The sequence below is a fragment of the Danio rerio genome, chromosome 3 (genome assembly GCF_049306965.1).
Source record: "Danio rerio strain Tuebingen ecotype United States chromosome 3, GRCz12tu, whole genome shotgun sequence".
In the NCBI taxonomy this organism is placed as follows: Eukaryota; Metazoa; Chordata; class Actinopteri; order Cypriniformes; family Danionidae; genus Danio; species Danio rerio.
Window position 1 is genome coordinate 12,848,461 of NC_133178.1, and position 21,849 is coordinate 12,870,309.

Consider the following 21,849-nt stretch of genomic DNA (forward strand, 5'->3'; position numbering starts at 1 on the left):
TTGCATGACTATACAGACCAAGTAAAATAATATAACAAGGAAATGTCAGTTTGCAACATCAAACAGCGAAACGAGCAGTTTTTAATGTCTAAAAATGAATGGAAGTGAATGAGACCGGAAGTCTCGTGCCAAAAAGATTCAAATGGCAGCGCCCGCTCGTCTGTGGAGAATAAGGTCAATAATAAAATCAAAAGTTATTACTTCTCAGTATATTTTATTTATGTTTTTAGGTTAAAGCTTCATGAAGAGCCCCTAAAACAAATCGCAATCCTACTAGAATTCTTCCATAAAGCATCTCAGTGCTGTTGCACTTTTTCTTGTGTGAGAAATGAAAACAACTGCGACATATGCAAGGCACTGCTGGATCTTTGCTCACATGTGAAGAACTACGAGACTCAAACAGGCAGGAGATTCCTACCAGCATTACAGTTAGTTTTCCAGACTCCTGATGTCTGGATCATAGATCTCTCAGAGAGAAAGACCTCTCTCCTTCTGGAAGTGCTGAAACTCCAAACAGAGAAGAAACCAGTAGAGCTGAGAGGATGTTCAGAAGAAGAGAGTGAAGTGAGGAGTTTCCTCCAGTGTCTGCCCTTCATCTCACAGCTCAGGTACTGAACTTCAGTATATTCATTTATCTACATCTATGATTTGTTTGTAGTAGGTAGTATTAGTTAATGTAATATATGTAGTGTTTATTGTCTGCTGTATAATAATTCTCAAGGTTGCATCAAAAAGCAGTTTTTCTGATTTTGATTTATATTTGTAGAGTATAATCTGTTTTGTAAAATTTTGTTTAGTTCAATTTGGTAAAATTAAATATAATTTATTTAATTTGTGTAAATGTCAATTATATGCATGTTGTCTCAATTGAGCGGTTTATTTTTTGGTCAGGTTTTGGCAGATGGGTGATAAAGGAAAAAGATTCCTGATGAATCTCATTCCTGCTGCAGTAGAAAATGACACAGACAAAGGAACAAGTTTCTTAAATCTGCTGTCGTCTGTGTGCAGTTATAAAGGATTTCCTCTTGAAGAGTGCAATAATGATCTTATTCAGAGTAATTTCCTGCTGGATCTTTGTGTACATTTGAAGGACGTTGAGACTCAAACATGCAGGAGATTCCTTCCAGCATTGCAGTCAGTTTTCCAGATTCCTGATGTTTGGATCATAGATCTCTCAAAGAGAAAGACCACCATCCTTCTGGAAGTGCTGAAACTCCAAATAGAGAAGAAACCAGTAGAGCTGAGAGGATGCTCAGAGGAAGAGAGTGAAGTGAGGAGATTCCTCCAGTGTCTGCCCTTCATCTCACAGCTCAGGTACTGAACTTTTGGATATTCATTTTAATTGCCTACTTCTCATTTAATATCACTTCACTGCAAGGTAATTATAGTTAACGAAAACGAATTAAAAAATGATAACAAAAATGTAAAATAATTGTCGTTAACTGAAATAAAAATAAAAACAAGTTTTTTCAAACACTAGAACTAACTGAAACTGTATTGTGTACATACAAAACTAACTGAAACTAACTAGAATTATAGCAAAAACCTCCTTCATTTTCATATTTGGAAATGTATTTAATACATAATCTTACTGTAAGCCTTTAAGAAGTAAATATAATCCGTGCTGCAGGTGTTTGTGTTTGACCTTTTCGCACCTCAGGGTCTCCTGCTGCCATTGGCCGGATCGAACCGGTTCTTCTCTAGTCATCCTCTCTGTTGCTCCCGCGACAAAAACAACGTGTAGACATGACAGCAGCATGGTGACAGCATTAAATACATAGCCTTAAATCTATTACTTTAACACATTTGTGCCCAATAATGGTTTTATTTCTGTAACACGATCGCGAACGAATCTTTTTAACCGGATATTCTAAGTGAACCGGTTGAACAAGTTCACCAAATCGAACTGAATCATTTGAAACGCTTCACGTCTCCAGTAAGCACTTATCCACTCACTTCTTACTTTATAAATGTATGTTATAAATGTATGTATAAATTATATGTAAATAATCCAATATATGCTCTCATTCAGTTATTAGAACAGCAACGTTACATTAAGAGGCGTTGAACCGATAATACTGCGCATGCGTGATTTAGTGAACCAAACACAAACAGTACAACCTGCTGTATTACTGAACTGTAGTTGCAACAGATATTGTACTTAGGGCTGCTATCTTGGGGGCTGTTGTATTTGAATTTGAGGATGGGTAGATGGTTGTGGTAGATGATAGTGTTCATGTGTTCTGTGAATACATGTTTCAAAAAATGTATGACTGCGTTTTTAAATATCCAATATTTATCCTGTTGATTTTGAATCTTGTACCTAGCAAATATCCTCATTTAAAAAAACTGAAACTAATATTGAAACTAATAAAAACTAAACTAAAACTAAGACATTTTAAAAGAAAGAAACTAATAAAAATTAGGAAAATCTGCCACTAAAACTAATAAAAACTAACTGAATTTAAAAACAAAAAGTCAAAACGAAATAGAAACTAAAACTAATGAAAAATCCAAAACTATTATAACCTTGCTTCACTGTATGTATACTGATGTAAGAAACAGTAAGAGTTCTGTGATGTGTCTGTTTATACTGATGTTTTATTATTTGATAACAGGATTGACTGTTGGAGTAGTAGTCATGTAGTGCAGTTTCTTTTAAGACTCTTCATGAAAGCAGCAGAGATTAAGACAGAGCAGATGCTGAAACAATTATCATCAGTCTGCACATACAGCTCCTTTCCTTATCAATTGACTGACAGAATTAAACAGAGTGATTTCCTGCTGGATCTTTACTCACATGTGAAGAACTATAAGACTAAAACAGGCAGAAGTTTCCTTCCAGCATTACAGTCAGTTTTCCAGTCTCCTGATGTCTGGATCATAGATCTCTCAGAGAGAAAGACCTCTGTCCTCCTGGAAGTACTGAAACTCCAAACAGAGAAGAAACCAGTAGAGCTGAGAGAATTTTCAGATGAAGAGAGTGAATTGAGAAGTTTCCTCCAGTGTCTGCCCTTTATCTCACAGCTCAGGTAAGACAATCTACAGCTACTTTGTTCATTTAACCCCCAGCGATCCAATCATTTATATTCACGGCATATTAATGTTTTACACTTATGTTTTGGTGGATATTGTTATGAATTTACAAAATGTTAGGCATTTGAGGCTGCAATATTGCCCCCATTTCTTCAGTGTAGTAAATAAAAGATTGATTTTTTTTAAATCAAGGTTAAGGTTAGCCGAGGGGCAATTTGTGTGTAAAAATTTATTTTCTAAATGTTGTTTGTTTTTATTATTATTTTATTTACATCTAGAGCCTGATAAATTTTTGTGTTGTCATTGTGAATTCATGGAATGGGGTCAGATATGTGTAACAATTGACAGTGAACCGGTTGACAATCTGTTCAAACAGATGGCTATTCAAATTGGTAGAAATGTTGAATGAATCATGATACATGTTTTGAACATAGGGGTACTGTATTTACAGGTGCAAACTCGCTTTACGTGCACACCAGTGTTAAGCAAGAGGTGGGGCTGGACAACACAAACTGTGTGCAAATACTGCAAAAATGCGTTAACTTACACTAACTGTGCGTTCAGACCGAAAGCGACAAGAGCGCCAAAGTAGCCTGAAGTCATTCATTTTCAATGTAAGCTGTCTTCCCCTGTGTGGGCGTCGAAGAGAGTTAAAATTAAGTCAACTTTATGGTAATGAGCTTTGACGCAGTTCAGCGGCAACCAATCAAATGTAGAAGTCCACCACATGAGGAGTCCAGAGAACACAGCCCTGTGAACTTTGGATGTTTGGTTAAATTAGACGGATACAAATCAGTGTAGAAGAATCACTGTAAAAAAAAAAACATGTCACTAAATATACTTAGACGGCCCGCCAAGTTAAGTATAGTATGTGTGGCAAGCATTGAGTCAGACAAAATAGTTTAAACTCTGATTAGCCGTCTTGTTTGTGATCTTTAAACTCGTAAAATAGATGATCTTTGATGGAGCGCCTTCCATTTTTTATCACCGCATTATCTGATGGCCGAGTAGCAAATGAATCATTCAGATGAATTGTTTAAATGAATCTAATGAATCATTAAAACAGTTCCTCTGAACCATATGATCCAGTCCAGATCCAGTTTATACTGCGCATGCGTGACTTATAGCTTTTGGTTTTGTTTTGTTTTCAAATGCATAATTTATAACAAACGGTTGTGCATTTAACAAAAACAAGTTTTTTTCCGAGTCATTTAACTCAGGTCCAAGTGAAGTCTCAAGTCATGACAGCCAAGTCAAGTCAAGTCTTTTTTGGATGTTTGTCAAGTAAGTCTCAAGTCCTTAATTTTGTGACTTAAGTCTGACACAAGTCAAGTCATATGACTCGAGTCCCCCAACCCTGATGGAAAGCGAGACAGCAGCCAAGCCCGTCACACACCTGATGTGTAGTTTGCCAAGCCAAATCGTGAGCGCTCTGACATCACCAAGAGCGCAACCTTCCAACGTCCTCTAGGCCCAACATATTACCATTACATGGGAATAAAATGTTTAATGTTTTATTGGGGGTCGTAAGTGTGCTTTTACCTATCCAATATAGACAAGGGATTTTTGGAAATACGACAGTATGTTGAGAAAGCGTGCCAGTCCCCGAAGGTAGAGGATGCAGCGGAGACCACCTGCTACCCAGAAGGGGAGACCTGATGGTAAAGAGAGACTTATGGACTAGCCCTAATGAGAGGGAGAGCTACATATGATAAGCTAGTTAGCGGTTTAGGGAAGACACGGGGCCGTCTAATAAGGGGGAACACACTGTGGAAAAAATATTGAGAATGGCATCACCAAGAACAGGGGAATGCACATAGCTGGCACCAAACCTCAGTATGTGGGTAGACTAGATGGGCACACCAGACAACACACTGAGCCATGCACTCGACTCCTCCGCTGAGTCAGGTGCTGGAGGCTTCAAAGGAATTCTCTAGGGTTTGCGCCGAAAAGGAGGCACTGCTTATATATCATAGTATTAATTATAAGTGTGCTCTCCCTTCGGGGACACAGCTCACCCTAACACATGAACCAACCTCTATTTTGATACTTCCCTTCTTCTAATCATAACAGAAAAAAGCTGCATATGCTTTGTGTCAGGTTAAGCATAGCAATAAAAAAGGCTGGGTCTGCCTCCTCCTCAGGCAGCGATTGCAGGGTTACCACCTCACATTAAAAAAGAGGGGGGTGGTAGGAGCCTTGGCGCAAGATGAATCGAGGTCTCAGGTAAACGTGAGAGTAGGTCGGTCCGAATTACTGGCACAATTTGCTGACGGAAAATGCCACCGGAATCCTAACCCTCCTGATACCAGCATGATCAGCAGAACTGCCTAAAGACAGAAACTTATAGATACTGATTGAGTGGCTCAATGGATCTAATTATAACCGCTGGAGCTAGAGATCCCAAGAGGGCAAGAGAGGGGGCGGGAATAAAATTAGCCATCTCGTGCCACGTGCCTTTGAGAAATCGGCTCATGAGGTTATGCCTTCCCAGCACGCTTCCATCCCCAGAGAGAATAGGGATGATCGCACGCCAAACCTTCAGTGTGGAGGGAGACAGCCTGCGCTCCAGCTAGCCTGAAGAAAGAAAACACAACACTAATCTGGCATGTCCGGGGGTTTTCTCAGAGAGAATTAACACACAATGAATAGACTTCACTGCAGAACATATGCATGCCTAATAGGGAGCACTATTTCTGAGTGACGGTGTTAACCACTGATAGGTCACCAAAGTCCACCGCCCTCTGTCTAGAAACCGTCCAATGAGGTTTCAGAGCCCTGCACGGGGCCAGATGGGTGCCCGTCCCTGAAAAATGGAAGTGTTTTTTCCGGGGGAATTATCAGGTAGTGCCATCATGAGTAGTGTGAGTCTGGAAACTCGGTTCCGGTTGGGCCAGAGAGGCGCAACGAGCAAGACCCTCTCTTCTTCTCCTCGATCTTGCACAGTGTCTGTGTGAGCAGGCTCACTGGGGAAAGACACATGCTGCGTAACCCGAGGCCAGCTGAGAGCCAGTTTTGTGCAGAGCAGAGAAAGCAGCCAGCGAAGGGCCGCTCGGGAGAAACAGCAGGATGAACTGGGCTTCTCTGAAGCATGCCATAACAGCTGGAACGTACCGGAGTGGAGTCTACGTTCTCCCGGAAACATAACAATCCTAAAAGAGCATGTAAGCCGGCATGAAGAGTTTGTACGGGATATGAACAGCGCACAGCTTTTTAGCCGGAAGACTCTGGAGCAGCAGATGGCAAGCTAACTGAGAGATGTTGCAGTAACGCATACCAGCCAAAACAGCTGATGTACACTATCGCAGCCGTGCTGGTCATCCTAAACAACATGTGCTTCCCTCTCCCACTTCGGTAGGGACTGGCGGAGAGCGAGAAACAATGCCAACAGCTCCAGGCAGTTGAAATGCCAATGCAACTGGGGTCCAGTTGCAAACCTGCAGCTGCATGCTCGATACACATAGCCTGTCAGCCCTGACAGCCATGACAGCATAACTGGACATTTGTTCTAAGGGCACTCAGGCCTGTAGAAGGCAAGATCCATCCAGGGGCTGAAGGTGCGGAGACCCAGCGTGATGACGTACACCCGGTGAAGCAAAACCCACATAGGCCAAGGTGCCGGAGCCCCAGGTCCCTGTGCATAATAGATTAGTCCAGAGACGTAAAATATTAACAGTCAATGAAGAATCAAGAACGCGGATGCGCATGCTCCAAGAAGCACAGGGCATCCTCCACGCATGGAAACAGGGAGAGCCCAAATCGGAGGACTTTTCCTACCATGCTCGGCTCCCCGTCGCACTCTGGAAAAATCACAGTATAGGGAGGGAAAGAGCGAGACATTGAGTGAGCATCCTTCAGGTCTATAGCTGTAACTAATCCCACAGACGGACGCACTGGGGGATGCATTTCTGCATGAGCGTCTCGATCGTCATCCTGAACAGATGACAGATCAAAACGCGCAGATAGGATTGGTATAACCCGCCGCTCTCTGGATACGATGAATGGGATGTAAACCCACTCTTCATCTCGGTTGGAGGGCTTGCTTGATTATATCCTTCGCCAGGAGGATAACAATGTTCTCACTCGAGATGGGGTGGCATATCGAATAGTCGCTTAACTACACACCCGTGAACTCGGGTGGCCAAAGCGAATTGAAGCGAAGTCTGACCGCCCACGTGAGCTACTATATCAAGCCGAGCCGCGCTAACCAGGCTGACAGAGTCCTATTAGCTGCATCACCGGATTGATCGCTGACGTACCAGTCAGAGGGGCAGCTTCGGAATGGGGAGTGCTCATCCCGGGAAGCAGAGTGACCTGAGGAAGAGGTGAAATGAAGAGATTGACTCTTACCTTCCTCCCAGGATCCCGTGGAGTGGTTGGAGGCGCGAAAAAAGGATCTCATCCCCTGGCGCCCTGTGGCGAAATGCACCAAAGCTGAGAGCTGGGAGGCAGTGCATCTCATGCTGGCAGCAATTGAGCTTTCACGCCCAGAGGGAGGAAAAGCCGCTCTTTAAGGATTGCTACATAAATTTGGGGGGGAGCTCCAGCCTCCACCGGGGAAAAAACGGTTCTCATCCTCTCCAAGCGGCCCACCTCAGGTTTTCTTTGCAGTCCGATTGCTGGACTTAATGGCAACCTGTTACGGGAGCATCAACTCCCTGCGAAGGAGCTCGGCGCGTACACTTAGTCAGTGGAACGGACTGTGACGGCAGAGCATTTTGGAGCTTCAGGAAGAACGCACTCGGCGAGGAACGTCAGCGCAGACAGGTCTGATAGGGAGAGCAGTTTTTCGAGCCTACCAAGACATGACCTGCTCCATCGCCCACAACTGATCTCTCAATATTGAGGACTGTTTGGTAAAGTCTCCGGCGATGTTGCCGAGAAGGCCTACCTGGGATATGGGCACACTAAGAAAGCGAACTTTGTCAGTGGGCCGCATATCTTCAGGATAGGCGAGGGTGGCATTTCCGGACCAGCATGTTGCCATTGTCCTCCCCAGGGCATGGGCGGCCGACTTTAAATTTTCATGAGAGTGTAGAGAGCTTACGCATAAGCCTGGGGAAGAACCGCCTCTGTGCAGCACAGCCAAAGCATGGACCGCAGTGGTGTGGGCTCCGGCCATGAGAGACACAGATAACCCGGGGGTCTCAGCTTACCCCTCCATGTGGCGGCGCGCACCACCTGAGGAAATAGCTTCGTACCCACTGGCCCCCTCGCCATCAAGGGAGGTGATGGCAGAAGCACACATGGACCGGCCGGAGAAAAACTCTGTCTATGCCAGAATGTGCTCGCTATGTGCACGGGGACTGGAAGATTCATCTTCGGGGACTGGAAGATTCATCTTACATCGGCCCGCACGTCACACCCTGTAGTCGGTCCGGCAGTAGGACTGGGGGACAAGCCATTTTAGCCGCGTTGCCAAAACAGTCTAGGAAGCGCAGCCATTGTGTCTGATTCAAGAACCATGACCGCGCATTGCATCCTGTAGGATGAAAGTGGACCCGGTCTGTCATCTGAGCATAACAGCTTGTCCTCCTATGTCGCGATGGACCTTTGATCTCCAGTGTCATCAAGTGGAGGCACGGGTATTCCGGGGGATGAATCGCCAACCACCCAAAGCTTGGATGGGGCACACTGTGGAGAAGTGGGGGGGTCTGTGGGGCCGGAGGCGACGGATAAAACCCCATGTTGATCCTCAGATCTCCCCACTTGCTAACCACATTCACGGGGAGCAACGGGGTTGGCTGACACCGCTGTCTCTGCTGTGCAACAGCCACGCCCTTATAGCGAGAGCATGAGCTGTCCATGGGCACAGCATCGATTTGCTGGACCCCCAGACCTGTCATGTTATACTCGCGCCCATCATATGGAGATAGAAACCACCGCATCCAGAAAAGCCCCGTCAGAACAGCTTCTTGAAAAAGATGTGTTGATTGACTGTTGTTCTCTTAGGAAATCTGCCTCTTTAAATGGAAACTGCTCTTTTGTGCACACCAGCGAAACACTCAGGGGAAAGGAATCCCAGATTGACTGCCTCTGTTGCGTCTTTTCTAGCACTGGTTAGTAAAATTGAAACCAGGTTGGCTAATAGCGTGTCTTCAGTCACGTGATCGGGTCTGAAGCAACAATTCTGATGAGCTGACTCTAACAGCCGACTGATATAGCCTTAATTTGCTCATCAGTTTCAGCTGGGGAGCTAAGCTCCGACAATTCAATTGGCATTTCATTGGCCCGTTTTCATATCTTCAGTAGTGATTGGTCGTCTAAAGCACACCCAATGTCTGATTATACAGACAGACCTAGAAGTTCCCTTATGAAGGGCAACCCACGAGCCCCTATTTCACTGCAATGGAGAAAATAAAAGTTCAGAACTCCATCTCTGCTCTGCTTCTCTGTCAGAGAGTGTGTGTGTGTGTGTGGACCTTTGACCTGCTTGCATGAAGTAAGCTTTGCTCATCTCTCAGCTGTTACAGCGATTCTTGTGGATCCACACACATGAGTGTGTTACTCTGCAGCTCGAGTTTTCTCCACCACAACTATCACAGATCAGAATATCCATGTTATGGATAAAGTATTGATAGCCCTTCACTTTTTCCACATTTTTATGTTACAGCCTATTCCAAAATGGATTCAATTCATTTATTTCCTTAAAATTTTACACACAATACCCCATAATAACAATGTGAAAAAAAGGATTTTTTGATCCTTGCAAATTTATTGAAAATAAAAAAGCTGAAAAAAATCACATGTACATCCGTATTCCAGAGGTGGGAGTAAGTCACACATGTGCAAGTGACAAGCAAGTCTCAAGTCATAACCTTCTAGTCTCAAGCAAGTCAAGTCATTTTTTTCAGACTCAAGTCAAGTCATTGCTTATTTCAAGTCATGTCAAGTCGTAGCTTGGTCTAGCAAGTCACTTTCAAGTCAATCTAATTATATATATAAATATATTAGCCTAATGACATCATCAAAATAATTAAATATTCAGCAAATGAGAAATAAATGACAGAAAAAGCAATAGAAACAGAAAATCACAAATAATATTCATAAATAATCATATTTACAAGATTTACACTTGTAGATTATTTAAAGAAGGCAAATGCTTTGATTACTAATGTAGGTATATTTTGCTGTCAGTTTAAACGAGTAAGGAGAGAGGATTTTCCACTACATCGATCGTGGATGTTTGGTTAAATTAGGCGGATACAAAACAGTGTAGACGAATGATAATACCTGTAAAAAAAAAAAAACAACGTGTCACTAAATATACTTGGACGGTCCGCCCAGGTAAAGTATATCTGTGGCAAGCACTGAGTCAGACGAAATAGTATAAGCTTTGTGTTGGGATAAATTGCAGATCGTCTGTGTGTTTCCTCAGTAAGCTGGAGCTCCAGGAAGGCAACAAAAACTGAGATGTGAATTCAACAGTTTATTGCTCTCTTCTAAAAAAGACTGGGGTATTCCCAGCTTTTATACATCATACTCAGGGTTACATGGGTTATGAATATGTGCAAATATTCAGCTCAGTTAAGCAGAACAATTTTATCCAGTGCTCAAGAATGTCAAGGCGCAACGTCAAGGTGCCTGCCTAGTACAGGGACAACTTAAGACAGTTACAAAAACAGAATATTTGGAGAGTGACTACATGGATATTTCTTTCAATCCCCTCTTCCACGCTCTGTTTTTACAAGAGCCTGGACCATTCCATATTCTCATAAACCCTAATTGTTAAATGGTTACTCTCAGTTCCATTCATAGCTAAATGTTCATAACCCTTTACCTAAGGCATTAACCATCCTATACATTCGTTTCATAAAACATCTCAGAAGACATGGACCAAAAATACATACACATAAGAAAATATTAAGTACCGGTACTACCATTGAGACATATGGAGCGAATGATCCAAACAGGCTTTCTAAAAATCTCCATCCCCAATTATAATTTCTTTCCTTCATCTCATCCTCATACACCTGTGATGATATCCTATTTATCACCCTTAGAGATTGTCCTACTCGTCCAAGATCGTCATCATCCGCGGGAACGTAAGTGCAGCATTGGCTCTCTCCGACCAGGGAGCAGAGTCCGCCCCTTTCCGCTAAGAGCATGTCCAGAGCCAGTCTGTTTTGCATAGTCATTAGTCTCAGAGCTCTCATCTCCTCTCTTAGTCCAGAAATGGCATCCGTGGTACTGTTAATAAAAGAGGCCAGTCTATAATGCATAATCTCTTGCTGTTTTAAGGCATCTGCCATGCCAAAACTGGGAATCATAGCCTCCCATAATCTAGTCCAGTGTGATCTCATACGGTGTTCGTCAGGTACGTCGTCCTGGGGAACTGACCTCCGTTCCCTTTTGGATTGTCTGGCAAGATGCATGACAGTGACCATGTGTTGTAATTGGATCACAGTACAAAGACCAGTCCAATTGGTGGGGTAAGTGTTGAAGATGGTTTCTCCCCCACAATACCAGTACCAGTCATCTGCCAGGACCGCATCCTGTCTCGGCCAAGTGGGGACACAAGTTACATTGCTGCGTTGACAGTATGTGTTGTTCAGGTTGTAACATGCCGTGACAGCTGTCTCATTTGTGATATTAGCACATTTAAGTTTGTTCAGTTCACAGGTGCCTGGGATGTAACGGGGACAAACACTTAGTAGAGAACTATATTTTTTATTCTTTCGCCATGGTAAATATACCCCTGAAAATCGATCCCTTTCGCCAATTACTATATTACAATCTTTAGCTCTTAAGGTGGATACATTACCTCCATTTGTCCCATTAAAGCAAAAAGAAAAAAATGAACCCCTGGGGTTTCGTCAACAAAATATTCAAACCCATAGTTCTAGGTGTAGGTATTACAACAGAATGATTCTTTCTGCTAGTTGATCTGCAAAGGGCTCCCATGTTTTCTTGTTAGAAACACATGTTGGGCGCCACTCATAAATATCTCCCAAAGCATTTGTACAAAAAGCAAGTATAGTACATGTAAAAGGCAAAGGTTTCAAGGATATAGTCACAGCGGTGGAGAATACTTCTTGGCAGACATACTGCCAGAAAAAGTTGTGTACTTCAGTGTGGGCCTGTGTCAGTCCCAGTAGGGTTTTCAGTTGAAGTAGTCTGCAAAACAAAAACTATTAATATCATATTATAGACATTTACTTCAATGGTTTCACTCTGGTGCCATGGATCCACTGTGAAAAAAGATCAGTTAATACAGCAGTGCATGTAACAGCCAGAACCTCAGCTGGCCCTTCGTATTTGGGGTCAGTTAAATCTTTCTGGGGTTTTATATCTTTTATTAGCACCTTGTCCCCTATCTGGAAAGGGTGTGCTGCCTCAAGTGGAATTTCAGTGTGTTTCTTTGTTACCCTTCCCCAATACTGATTAAGTTTCTGAATTAGGGCCACTGAGAATTCTGACATGTGGTTAGAAAGCTCAATACCCACTGCCATAATTCCCCCTTGCCATGGGATAGGGAAAGGTCTTCCCATGACCACCTTATGGTAATAAAGAATCCAAATTTGCTTGTGGTGTCATTCTCAAATCTGCTAGTACTATTGGTAAAATTTTTACCCAATCTTTATGACCGTGTTGTCTTAAGGCCTTCATTATCTTTCCTTTCAAGGTTCTGTTAGTTCTCTCCACAAATCCAGATGATTGTGGATGATAGGGTGTGTGGAAACGCCAATTTATATTTAATTCAGTTGCCAATTGTTGTGTTACCTTTGATGTAAAAGGTGTTCCTTTATCTGAATCGATACTTTACGGGATCCCATATCTAGGTATAATTTCAGAGATCAATTTCTGTGTTACCACCTTTGCATTTTCCCTTGAGCAGGGAAAAGCTTCTACCCATTTTGAAAATTTATCCATGCAAACCAGTAGATACTTAAACGGTCCCCTCTTGGGCATATGCATGAAATCTACTTGCCATTCAGAAAAAGGTGTGATCGGTCTTGGTAAATGTTGGTGCTGTGCCACAGGCTTTGATACATTATACTGAGCACATATAAGGCATTTGTCAAGTATGTTATTAATGGTGGTTTCTAGTTTTGGGACACAAAACAAAGATTGCATCGTTTCATGTACCCCTCTTCGTCCACGATGAGTGACACCATGAAATTCGTGGACGAGGAATGACAGTGCCCATGTGGGAGACATAGGCGACCTGTCTTGTCATGCCATAGACCCATCTTTTCATCAAACGTGGAAGAAAAGGCGTCCCAGAAGGACTTATCCTCGTCAGTGGCTGATGCTTGTAACATAGCCAAATCAATGTCAGGGAGCATCCCCGAAGCCGAGGTTGTAGACCACAAGGAAATGTGCATAGAGTCCTCAGGCAAAGGCTGTTGTCAAAGCATGTCGGTCAGCCAAAGCGTTTCCTTTGGCTTCATCAGTGTGTTCCTTCGAATGGCCCTGAGTTTTCATTTTTAGAGCACAAGCAAGGAACAGCATCAATGAGGGCTATCTCATCATATTGAGACCCCATTTTGTTCATCAATATAAATTTATAATCAGCTCCTGTAAGCTGTGCATTTCTAGAGACACGTATCATAGTTTCTACAAATTCTACTGGCCTGCTCCTATCAGGAAGCAGTGAAATTAGCCGAATTAGCCGATTGTAATCTATAAACCTGTAAAATAGGCTATCTCTGGCGAAGCGCCTTCCATTTTTCACCACCGCATTATCTGATGATGGCCGAGTAAGAAATGAATTGTTCAAATGAATCTAATGAATCATTTAAAGCAGTTCTTCTGAACCAAATGTTTCAGTCCAGATCCAGTTAATACTGCGCATGTGTGACTTAGAACTTTCGGTTTTGTTTTCTTTTTAAATACATAATATATAACAAACTGTTGTGTATTTAACAAAAACATTTTTTTTTGAGTCATTTAACTCATGTCCAAGTCAAGTCGACTCTTTTTTGGATATTTGTCAAGCAAGTCTCAAGTCCTAAATTTTGTGACCTAAGTCTGACTCGAGTCAAGTCATGTGACTTGAGTCCCCAACCTCTGGTATTCACAGCCTTTGCCGAGAAGCTCTAAATTGATCTCAGGTACATTCTGTTTCCACTGATCATTCTTGAGATGTTTCATCAGCTTAATTGGAGTTTACCTGTGGTCAGTTCAGTTGATCCGTGCACACTCCCTCGAAAGAAAGAACACAATATTCTAAATGTTCCTTGGGGGTATTAAAATCAGTCTTCCATTCATCGCCCTCTCTTATGTGAACCAAATGGTAAACGTTGCAGAGATCTTGGCCCAATTCCAATTCTACCCCTCAGCCCTTCCTCTTACCCCTACCCCTCGTTTTGCTCGTTCACACCAAGGGGTAGGGGTGTCCCAATTCTCTTTAGCCTGAATGCGTAGGGCTGAGGGGAAGGGGTGAATACACCTTTAAATGAAGATTTTTCAGGACCACACTCGAAACAAGGGGTAAAATATAAAATTTCCCAGAATACACCAGCCACAACGGCAGATCGCTACACCCGGAAGTAAGGAGATCCACAATTTTTTTTAGTGTTTTTTGTCATTATTATGAATTTTTACAACAAACAAGCTTGTTTTAATATATTCATAACCACGTTCATGTTTTACCGTCATGCTTTTAAAAAATGCTAAAGTAAAAATCTCTAAAGTCTGCAATCTATAATCCATAATCATAACTCATGTATAGCAGTCCCACAACATTCTGACACTCAATGACACTCAAATACCCTGTCAGTAATGTCTGCTATATTTTTAATGTTGTTTTTGGTGTGTTCACATAAATGAATATGGCCACTGTATTAAATGCAAAGTATTACAATCTTAGATCGTAATAGATTAGACATTAGATTGTTATGATAACATAATATATGCCTTTAGCGATTTCCTGAAGATAAATACCAAAAAAAAACACAACTGGAATAACTACAGCAGTCGTGATTGTCTGATCTCCTATGAAGCAAGAGATCGCGGTGACATATGATAACATGTGTAGTTGCTGTAGGTAGTGCTGTCCCAATTCTTAGGGGTACATTTTGAAGCCCAAACCCCTTCACCCTCGGTTCTAAGGGCCAAGGGGCAGGGGTAAGCATACAAAAATAAAAATTGGGATTTGGCCCTAATTTCATAAAAAAGGGTGCCCCCTGCAGATGCTCGAACACTGAAGACATCAGCGACAAAGGATAAGTATTCCTTATTTACCAAGATGTTTTTCAGCCCTCGATAATCAATGCATGGTTGAAATGAACCATTCATCTTTCTCACAAAAAAAAAATGCTGCTCCCACCAGTGAAGAAGAGGGGTGATTAATCTTAGCCGCTAGAGAATTAGAAATATATTTCTCCATGGCCTCCCTCTTAGGAGCAGAAAGTGAGTTGTACATGACAATAACTCCGCAGCACAGTCATAGGGACGATGAGGAGGTAGAGAAGCAGTTTGCAACTTACTGAACACACTCTTCAGGTCAAGGTGCTCACTGGGAAAATTTTATAGGTCTGTGCACTACTTCTGAAACACAGAATGAGACACAACAGAAAGAGCAGAGGAAAGACGAGACACATGACATATCTCACTTCTATAAAAAAATACAGCATTCAGACCCCAACTTATATGAGAGTTGTGGAGAGCCAACCATGGATGTCTGAGGACCACAGGTATCTTAGTAGTGTCCATTAAAAAATTATATTAGTTCAACATGATTTCCCGAAGTTATAAGTCTGATGGGGCCTATAGAGTAATAGCTAGAAGTGAGAGCCCACCAAGGGTGTTAACAGCAATGGGTTGAGTGAGGGAAATAATTGAAAGCTTTAACCTGAAAGCAAAACTATGTCAATGAAATTACCCTCTGACCCAGAATCAATTAAAGCTTGAATGCTCCAAGTCACAATAACTGGTAGTAGTGTAGCCGCAGCAGAGGGTTTGTTCAAATTAGGGATGCACTGATCTCCATACTTGGATCAGACATTGGTTCGATAATGCATATTTTTGCTGAATTGGGTATCGGCCAGCTGGTACAGATTCAAATCAGATCTTGCGTGTGCACTATATTCTGTGTTTATAAGCCAGATAAGCCATGAAGGTAGCCTATTATAAGGCACTAGAAAGTTGTCATGTATGCCTATTATATCACAAATGTTCTGAAGCCATTCTATAGTGTAGAGGCTAAGCCTATTGCTTGAAGTCCCTGAGATGTTGTTAGACAGGCACCCAGCTGACGCGCACTGTCCTCTGGCTGATGAAGTGTAAATGAAATGAACAGTCTTACTTGTTTCCGTAGATGTTTATGTTTATTGCAGTTGCAAACTTCAATAGTTCATAAATTTCCTTCCAGGTAATTTTCCATTTGTAAAAGTCAAACACTGCCACATATCGTGACTTACAAACAAAACAAGCCGTCACGCTAAAGCGTAAATGATTGTGTGTGCGTAAATATGTGTAAGTGTGTTTGGCTTTCTGTGTGAATGCGAGTGAGCGTTTGTTTGTGTTTGTGGGGTGTGTGTGTGTGTGTGTGTGTGTGTGTGTGTGTGTGTGTGTGTGTGTGTGTGTGAAAGTGTGTGTGTTGGAAAGTGTGTGTGTTTGAAAGTGTGTGGTCAAAACTGTATGTGCTCCCTTCCGTCTAGCAACACCTATTACCTGAATGTTCGTTCCCACTTATAAAGCATGTTTAAAGAGCACCACCTAGTGGAACAATGAGCAAAGTTGCCAAATGGCTCCTACATATAGTTTAATCCGAATCACAGATGAATATTCAAGTAGTTAATGTCATGTTCAATTCAGTGCTTCCCTCGGCTGCACCTGTCAATCATTCTCCATTCATTCACAATTCAACCTGCTTGTCGCATTCATGACAATACGAAACACTTTCTCCAAGACTATTTGTTCATTTAGTTTAAATAATCAGTGGAGAAATTGATTTAGTTTTGCATTAAATGAGTTCATTTTAACTTGCAACAAGGAGTTCATTGCTGTTTCTAAATCATGTCGTGCTGCGTCTGTCATCAGCAGATCGCATTCACAGTACTAGAGTAGAGACGGTCATTACCTGCTCTTCACACACAAAGTAAGCCTACCAGAAACTTTAAATTAGAAAAGGCTCAATAATACAGTACATTGGATAGATCCCTAAGGCACTGATTTCTTCCCTTGGTGTTGCTCAGTTTTGAAAGTGTCTGCAGATACCTATGGACTGCACTCTGTGTCTCATGGATGCATCAAGCAATTCATTCAGGCATGCGGCTGCGCAGATGCGATGTACGCTGCTCCGTAAGATTATTCTCACAAGGAGCTTCTGTTCTCTCATCCTACCGACTGAGTTTATTTTTCCAAGGTAAATACTTTCAGTGCTGGGAATAGATTGTAAAGACTGCCTTATTGTATTTACACCTGCCTGTAATTATCAAGTGCTGTTTAGGTCCTGATTAATTGGTTTAGGTGTGATTGATGAGGGTTGGAGCTAAACTTTGCAGGAAGGTAGATCTCCAGGAGCAGGGTTAAACAGCCCTGGATTAAAGTAATAAAAGTGAAACTGACATTGCAATATGGCTTGTCATTAACAGAAAATTATTTAGCCTAATATAGGCTACTCTAAAACTGTGAATATTTCACTGTAATTGTAATTATATCAATATATTTTTTTAACAGACCAGTTTGTGTTTTGACGCTGAAGAATATAAGCAGACCTTGTTTTAAACTTTCTCTGTCTCACAGCGAGATTATCTGGCCTCAGACAGTTAGTTTAGTCTGCGTCGAACCTGCAGGAAAATATCAGGCTTTTCTAAAAGGCTGGTTATTTTACCAATGATTATGGTCAATAGTGATACCTATTGCCGATTTCAAAGAAAAATCTTAATATTAAAAAAGGAAACATAAGATGAACCACAACAGATCAATGTCATAACGAATGCTTAAATTATGTAGCCTAGTTTACAGCTGGCATCATGTTTTAGTTAGATTGGGCCGTCTGTCAAATACAATGAGCCTGTAGGTCTGTTATTTTCACTAAAGAAGATATATTATTTTAGTTTATCACCATAACTATAGAAACTGTATTATGTTTTAAAAAAAGGCACAGTATCAAGTTCGGATCTGTATCAGTCGATACTCAGAAATTTGGTATCGAGATCAGATCAGTTACAAAAAAAATCAGTACATCCCTAGTTCAAATAAATTTCACCCATTAGTAATCTCTTTTCTATTTACGGGTATTGGCTTTTAGAGGGCAAGATGCCACCAGGTGTCCTGTTTCTCCACAATATAGGCAGAGTACTTTGGTCCATCAACGACGCTTCTCCTGCAATGAGAGGCGGGATCTACCCACCTGCATAGGTTCCGGTTCAGCATTATCAGCCTCTGAGGTCACCAGAAGTGCAGGAAAACAAAAATCCGGATCAGCTGGTAACCCTCATTGAATGTGAATCTCTTTACGTATAAATCTGGCATCCACCCGGATTGCCAGATATATTAGACCGTCCAAAGTTTTAGGAAGATCCAGGGTGTATATCATCCTGAAGGTGTTCCGATTGCACTTCCATGTTCCATCCGCACTCCGCGGCCAATGTGCGAACCTCAATGGAGTAAACTGCCATTCACTGATTTCCCTGACGGAGCTCTGCGAAGACAAAAAAACTTGAGTTCCTCCAAAAATGTGTCGAAGGATGAAGAGCAAGGAAGCTTCTGTTCCTAGACGGTGGTCCCCAATAGAGCGGCACTTCCGGAAACGAGTGTTATGATAAGGCAACTTTAGTCTGCTTTGTGGGAAACTTTGGTGGTTACAAAGCCATATACAGGAAACATTTTGATAAATAGGATCGACATAACCCCGAGTAGTAGGCCGGAGTACCGATCAGGGGTCCTGAGAGAGAGAGAGAGATCCACACCAGTCCTGACAAAAGATAGAGCATAACCTAACAAAATGAGCTAACAAAGAGACAAAGGACCACCACTCAGATATAGCTGTGATAACAAGCCACAGCTAGAAGGCTAATCAGAACAGCTGACGAGCATTCAATAAATCATGTGACTATAAAAGCACTGGCACACAACAACAAACACGCCTGGTAAAAGCAAAACATAACCATGTGATGATACAGACAACCAAAAGTGCGCACAAGCCTACAATTGTGACAATTGACCTCTGTACACTGAACTCACTGACATATTGCAGAATTAGAATAAGTCTAATACTGAATCTTAAATCTTGGTTGGGCGCCACATTGTCTGATCTCATTAAGGAGAGGGCGTTAAACCGTTGGAGAATCCAACAAAGATAACAATGACCCAATTAATTTGACTATTTTTTCTAATACTTTATCCGCAGATGTTCTGAGGACCTTTTACAAAATTTGGTAAATGATTTAATCCCCTAACAATGGTGCTTTACAAGCCTTTAAACAGGAAACCTAACTAATTGCCTAATGAGACTCTTTTTCATGACTCCCTGGTCATGTGCATCCTGTTGGACGCACACTTTCGTAGAGACAAAGGATCTCTGGAATTAATGCATATGGATGAAAGACAAACACTTGAAGTGTTACAATTAAGGCAGATGTATCTTGGAATAATATGCCATAGTTTTTCTCATATACTATGTGTTTATTGCAACCATTGTAATCAAATTAATGTTTTAACCCTCATAGCAGATGAAACCTTCTGTATGTGTCTGAAATGTATAATGTCTGGTACTAAATGAAAGCTAGTGACATTTGCAATACATTGGTGTAAATGAAAAACTAATAGTACAAACAGTATTCATCTTGTAACATTTGATGGCACCACAAATTTTCCACATTTCGGGACCATTGTAAATGTGCAAAACTTATGCCAGAAACTTATGCCATAGATTATTAACATAGATAGACTGATCATTCTTTTAAAAAATGTCAAATCCCAGTACAATCACGGTTTTACTTTTTTGTATTAAAGAGCCTTCTTTTATTAGTATTGTTCATTTTTGATTTGGAATTCATTAAATTTGTAATTTAGCTACAAAGTCAAAGTTTTAATTTGTTTATACTAAAGAGCATTCTTTAGTTTGTATTACTCTTTTTTTTCTTTTATTAGAATTTTTTCAAAAAGCTATTTAGTTATATTAGAAGATATTTTATTTTGTAAAAATGTGCAGCAGAAAAAATTAAATGGTTCTTGTTCATCTTAAATTTGTTTCAAATAATTTTGTAAAAAAATGTGATAAACGTATTTGGTATGGAGACCTTGAAGGGACGTGATGGCGGGGTAAAACTGGTGTAAAAAAAACTGTGTGGGAGAAAAAAATGATAGGAAATCATATTTTTAGTTTTTTTTGCATTCCCTATCAAAGATGTTTTGCGTTCCCTCAAAAATGTTTTGCGTTATCTCGCAAAACTGTTTCTCCACAAACACTTCCTGTTCACTTCATTCATGTAAACCCTCCCTTTTTTTGCCAAAACTCTACCGTATTTTACCATTCTATCCCACTAGTATCCTATCATTAAGTATTTTTCCATATTTCTGGTATATTTTTAAACTTGAAAACAAGCAAAAATTAAGATTAAAATGCCTGCATTCACTTTTCTTTACATTAAAGCTGTGGGTTGATCGTTGCCTTTCATATGCTACCTCTGAACCAGTGAATGTATAAGCGCTGACTGACTCCGTACAATAAACTGATCCCAGATCAGCTTCTGTACACGCCATTTAAAGTGACACCTCTGTTATCAAACAAGTGAAGAGCAGCAGATGAATCTCTCGTTTTGTTTTGTTTGATAACAGAGGTGTCTCTGTAAGAATGCATAGATCTATAATGAAAGCATTCCATTACATTAGAAACTGTTTGTGCTCATTTAAGAGGAAATTAGTTTTGTTTAAAATAAACACACAGGACGGAGATCTTTACATATTATTCAGTGTATTTGTCAGTTAAAACACACACCCGAATCCATAAGTGTCCTGCACAAGTTTCACTCCTTTGTAAATGGTGTATACAGAAGCTAATCTGGGATCAGTTTATTGTACATAGTGCATCTGTCAGTCAGCGCTTACACATGCATTCACTCGTTCAGAGGTTGCATATGAAAGGCGACGATTGACGCACAGATTTACTGAAAAGAAAGTGAGACATAATGGTAAAATATGAGAGAATTTTGGCAAAAACGAGAGAGTTTACATAAATGCAGTGATCAGGAAGTGTTTGTGGAGAAACAGTTTTGCGAGATAATGCAAAACATCTTTGCAAGATATTGCAAAACATCTTTGCGAGATAACGCAAAACATCTTTGCGGGATAACGCAAAATCTTTGCGAGGGAACGCAAAAACCTTAGAAATATGTTTTTCTAACACTTTTTTTTTCTCCCACCCAGTTTTTTTTTCTTCCACCAATTCTTTCCCCACCATCACGTCCTCTCCGGGTCTCCTTAATTGTGAGATTAGTATCATAAACTGTATCGCATCATGAGCCAGTTGAATTGTTACAGCCCTAACTTTTATTGTTCCTTCACTTCCTGCTTTGCTACTGTTCGGACGTCTTTGCCTACTGCTCCGCTCTTCGCACTCTTGCTTTTATATCTTATACCCTTAATTTAACTTGAGCCTATCAGCACAGTGCTCAAACAACACAGCTTGAAGATCAGCATCTATTCTACAAACTTTCTGGAATATAGCTTTACTAACAAGAGGGGAATTACCGTCTAAACAATCCTCCAGCTACTAGCTGGGTGCTTACATTCCGGAGATGGGAAAATACGGCTGTAAAAATGCCTCTGGACCGGATTAATTCAGATTCTCACTGTTGTACAAACTGCCACAAACTTCTACAAAAGATTGCGGTTCTTGAAACGAAGTTGCTTGCGACC

At 41.2% G+C, this 21,849-nt stretch overlaps 1 protein-coding gene across 1 annotated transcript in view; it reads left to right on the forward strand.

Annotated features, from left to right (window-relative positions):
• LOC101884073 (uncharacterized) overlaps positions 1–21,849 on the forward strand; it is a 67,645-nt gene that overhangs the window by 14,034 nt on the left and 31,762 nt on the right. The window contains exons 5-7 of the mRNA XM_068218778.2: positions 231–608; positions 892–1,314; positions 2,619–3,032. Of these exons, the coding sequence (XP_068074879.1) occupies positions 231–608; positions 892–1,314; positions 2,619–3,032 (1,215 nt within the window). The remainder of the gene's footprint in view (positions 1–230; positions 609–891; positions 1,315–2,618; positions 3,033–21,849) is intronic.